The 4,889-nt window shown below is 49.2% G+C and overlaps 1 protein-coding gene across 1 annotated transcript; it reads right to left on the bottom strand.

Moving 5' to 3' along the window:
- Positions 1-141: 141 nt before the first annotated feature.
- LOC122322859 lies at positions 142-4,121 on the bottom strand (the record flags this gene model as incomplete). The annotated part of the gene is made up of 4 exons (XM_043216322.1): positions 4,096-4,121; positions 3,473-3,808; positions 3,050-3,264; positions 142-2,116 (listed from the first exon to the last, which is right to left on the bottom strand). Coding segments are annotated over exons 1-4 (2,552 nt in total), but the record flags the coding sequence as incomplete, so codon positions are not given.
- Between the last annotated feature and the right edge of the window lie 768 nt (positions 4,122-4,889).

The raw sequence follows: 4,889 nt of genomic DNA, 5'->3' as shown, positions 1-4,889 counted from the left end.
GGTTATATCGGCTGTCAGCCCGGTAGGCTGACACACTTAGGCCATATTTGGCCCGTTGTGTTACCGAAAAAGGGGATCTAGGGATTTCCTCCTGCAGTCGTGCCTTCAGCATTCTAACATATATTTAAACATTTGCCCAACCCGATGCGTTTATGAATTTCGCTATCTTGGCCAGTCTCATATATCGGAGCTCCGATAAACCATTTAGGGAGTAGTTTCCAGAGGCAGAAAAAGTGTTCCGGAGATTCAACTTCTTCCTCCTCTTTGCAGCTTCTGCAAAAGTCATTGTGTGGCACCTGGAGTCTATTGGCATGAATGCCAACCAGCCAGTGCCCAGTTAGAGCCCGGATCACTGCGGAACAGTTAGTCCGACTCAGACTGCACAGCTCTTTGCTGCGCTTGGAGTCAATGCTTGGCCATGTCTGGTGTGCTATGCGGGCACAGGTGGCATTTTGCCATTTTTTGCATGACCTGCGCCTATGCTCCTCCCTGATATTGAGCTTACAGGTAGCTAGAGGCATACTAATACCTTCCTTGTCCGTGAGGAGCGGCAGTATGGTACCTTTCCTAGCTAACTCATCGGCTTTGCAGTTGCCTTCAATGTCCTGGTGACCAGGAACCCATATCAGGCTAATAACATGCTGTTTAGCCATCTCGTGTAGAGATTTGCGGCAGCTTGTTACTGATATCGAATTGGAAGATATCGAACTGATTGATTTAATTGCTGCCTGGCTGTCAATATATATATTTATGTAGCCAGGGCTGACTTTGAGCCTATCTAGGCAGTCTAAAGCTTCCTTTATGGCCAGTACCTCAGCTTGAAAAACACTACAGTGTGTTGGAAGGCTGAAGGATAACTGTAAATTGAGTTGCTCGGAGTAGACCCCTCCGCCTACACGGTTGTCTAGCTTCGAGCCATCTGTAAAGAAGGTTATGGTTGCCGGTGGACCGGGGGTGCCATGAACCCATTCTTCCCTTTGAGGGAAGTATGTGTTGAAGGGTGTTCCCAATTGTGTTACTGGCACGCAGTAATCTGTTTTAGAAGGGATGGTCGGTTTCCCTTCTAAGATAGAGGCATGACCAGTGCTCTGAGTAGTCCAGGCGAGGGATTCTCTGAGTCTTATGGCCGTAAGTGTTGCATTTTCCATTCCTTGTCTTTCCAGACACGGAATGTCCAGGATAGCGTCAAGTGCCTCACTAGGTGTGGTACGAAGCGCCCCCGATATGCATAGTTCAGCCATACGCTGAACCTTGTTTAGTTTAGAAAGGGTGGTTTTCTTTTTTAAACAGGGCCACCATACTGCGACGCCATACAAAAGTATAGGTCTGACTATGGATGTGTATAACCATCGAACGATATTTGGGGACATACCCCATTTCAGCCCAATGGATTTCCTACACGTATATAGGGCGACTGTTGCCTTTTTAACCCGTGTTTGGGTATTGAGGTTCCAATCTAGTTTTCTGTCTAGTGTCAATCCAAGGAAATTGGCACTGTCTTTGAAAAGTAGATTTACATTATTTAGTCTGGGTGGGACAAGAGAAGGGACCTTGTAGTTCCTTGTAAAAAGAACAAGTTCCGTTTTATTGGGGTTTACCCCTAATCCACTCTCTTGAGCCCAGCATGACAGTATTTTTAGTTTACTAGTCATGAGGTCACAAAGAGTTTGTGGGTATTTTCCCCTGAAAATTACTGCAACGTCATCAGCATATGCAACCATTTTGCAGCCGCCCCCCTCCATGTCCCACAGCACTTTGTTAATTACTATGTTCCATAGTAGGGGTGACAGGACGCCTCCTTGTGGCGTACCTCTGCTCACGAACCTGGAGAGAGTTGACGACCCTAGTGTGGATGTCACAGTCCTGCAAGTAAGCAATTGACTGATCAGGCCCACCAGACCGGTGTCAAACCCCAGGTTCAGCAGAGCTGCAGTTATGGCTGCCGGAGTGACGTTGTTAAAGGCGCCCTCAATGTCGAGAAACGCTATAAGGGTGTACTCTTTATAAAGTAGGGATTTCTCTATAATGGAGATCACAGAGTGGAGGGCAGTATCTGTGGATCTGCCCTTCCTGTAGGCATGTTGAGACTCCGACATAAGCCTGGGGTCAATGGATGCTGTGAGATGGAGACTTATAAGTAGTTCCAAGGTCTTTAGCAAGAAAGATGATAGACTGATGGGTCTGAAATCTTTGGCGCTGGTGTGCGATGGCTTCCCAGCTTTGGGTATGAAGGCTATTTTTGACTGGAGCCATGTGGGTGGGATGCAACCAGTCTTCAGAATCTTCCCGAAGATTTCATGTAGCCAGTTTATGGCTGTGTTTCCCGCCTTCTGTAATTGGACTGGGCTTATCTGATCAGGGCCTGGGGATTTGAATGGCTTAAAACTGTTCACTGGAGACCGACCAGGAATTGTCATCCTTTTTCAGATAACCAAGTGCGGGTGTGGTTTTTGATAAAACTTTCCTAAGCCTCTCTCCAAGATTTCCTTTTTTCTCGTCTGGTGGTTTTTATATTCAGCCAGACTTAATTTGTACTTTGACCATTGCTGGTCGTTATTTTGCGCTTTCGCTGCATTAAAGAGAGACCTGCAACTTTGTCTAAGGACATTTAGTTGAGGTGTCCACCATGGTGGTTTCTTCTTGTGCACAGGCTTACTGATAGGACAAGCTGCCTTAAAAGCCTTATTGCATGCAGAAGTAAAAGTCTCTGTCAGATTGCAGAGATGAGCTAAGTTGTCCGGGCCTTTCGGTGGGTGTTCCGAAAGGGTTCGGTCAAGTTTGGCTTTGAAAATTTCCCAGTTCGCCTTCTTTTGATTTATGAAGTGAACTGGTTCTGGATGGCTCGCGAGGAGCTCAAATTCAATGTATCTGTGATCAGAGAAGGAGTGATCGTCAGACACTCTCCAACCTATTAGCTGATCGCTCATAGATTGTGAGATAAGGGTCAGATCAATGACCTCTCTTCTATTTTTAATAATAAAAGTGGGTTCATTTCCCGTATTACATACTAAGAGGTTAGTATTAAGAATGTAGGATAAGAGTGACTCACCCCTCGGATTTGTGCCCGTACTCCCCCACTGGGTGTGGTGAGCATTGGCGTCACAGCCTATGATTAGGCCAATGCTGTGCTTCTCGCACTCCTGGACGAGGGATCTTGTAGTCTCGTCTGGTGGTGGGCCGGCGCTGTCGTAGGCCATGTAGACAGACAGTAGCCTTACCGAAGCTGACTGGAGCTCCAGGCTTACCGCTGTGTTGTCATCATTACTAAAATTATGGAGCAGAAAAATATTTAGATGTTTTTTCGCGAGGATGCAGGTACGTTTTTTACCTTCGTTTCCAGCTACTAATAGCTTATAATTTTTATTTCCTAGTCCGCAAACCTTGCCTCCAATCACCCAAGGTTCTTGGACTAGTACTATATCGTCTCCGCCTCCAGCCAGGCGGAGCATCAGAGCAGCGGATGCTGCTTTACTGTGGTGAAGGTTTATCTGCCGTAGTCTCAAGGACATCCGGAGATTTCCCCCTCACCACAGTGTTGTTGCTGTCGCCCTCGTCCGACAGCGTAAAATCGTCCTCGTCTAACTCGTGACACATGGCCTCAAGGCCCCGAGTCAGAGTCGACGTGTCCGACGTGTAGCCAGGCTCCAGCTCCTCATCGGTTGCTCCGATCTCCGCAGGAGGAGCCTGTTCGGCTGTGTTTTTGCAGACAGCAGGGTCTCCTCCGGCCGGCGCATCCGATTTGTATACCTTTACGGTAATGGAGCCGAAGCCGAAGTTTAGCTCGCCCTTCAATTGGGGCCAGCGATTCCTTGTTAAGAATCAGCACATTTGTTGGCCCCTCGGTGGCCTCAATCTTCACCACCCTCCAGTCTTGGGTGGGGAGAGAGGGGTTGCAGAGTTGCAGAAGGTTAAGCACTTGGTCCGGCTCCTTTAGGGAAGCCGGGATCCAGATGCGTGCACGAGGTCTGCTCGGGACTTCGCTCCAGTCGACAGCGACCAGCTTCGCCCCGGGGTAGACCTCACCAAGTTCTGCTACAGCAGCTTTGTAAAGCTCTACTGAGCGAGCGTCTTGGCAGGCGATAACCTTTGTATTACCCTGGTACCACCCAGCATCCCTGCATACAGGTGGTGGCCCAGGCGCCTTGCTTAACAGCTTCAGGCATTGGACAGCGAGGGCTCCTTCCACCCATTTCCACTGATTTCTAGGGATTCTGCCGTCCTTGCTTCCCTTGTCAAGGGAAGGATTCTTTCCTTGGCAATGTCAGCAAAGGACCTTCCCTGTTGCACCTTGGCCCGTTTTGCGACGGGACCGTGTGCTTCCTGTGAGCGCTGCCTTTTAGCCTGGCTCTGCTCTTTTTGGGGTGGAGCCTCACAGAAGTTTGGCAGCACCTTCTTAGCCCAAATCACTTTATTTTGCCATTCGGCTGGTGGATTTGGCTGAGTGTTCGCACTTTGCCACTTCAGAATGCTTGCAGCATTTCTGCGGTCGGCATAGCTGAACCTTTTAGCCGCCGCGCTGGTAGTTGGCAAATCGCCCTTCGCACCCGCTCCGGCTGGCAGGTTGGCTGCACTAGTGCTTTTCTTCCCTACCACGGAGTCGGACGGGTCGGGGTTTTTACCAGCTGCACCCTCGCCGCTGGCTTGACAAACAGGCTTTTCCGCCACTTTTGTCATGCTGCCGCTTTGGCCAAGCTTACGAGCCACTGCCTCCTCTACATGTTTGGGATTGCTCCCTACCGGTTTTGGGAGAGTACCGGACTCCTTTTGTGGTTTTTTGGAATACATTTGGATTCCCACGAGCTGCGGAGAAAAGATGTCCACCTGCACAGAGATCCGCGATGTGCAGGTAAGGCTGATTAATATCGGAGGTCGCCAGGTATCCGATATGC

Source organism: Drosophila grimshawi, unplaced genomic scaffold (assembly GCF_018153295.1).
Source record: "Drosophila grimshawi isolate 15287-2541.00 unplaced genomic scaffold, ASM1815329v1 contig_893, whole genome shotgun sequence".
In the NCBI taxonomy this organism is placed as follows: Eukaryota; Metazoa; Arthropoda; class Insecta; order Diptera; family Drosophilidae; genus Drosophila; species Drosophila grimshawi.
This window is presented reverse-complemented; position numbering and strand designations above follow the sequence as displayed.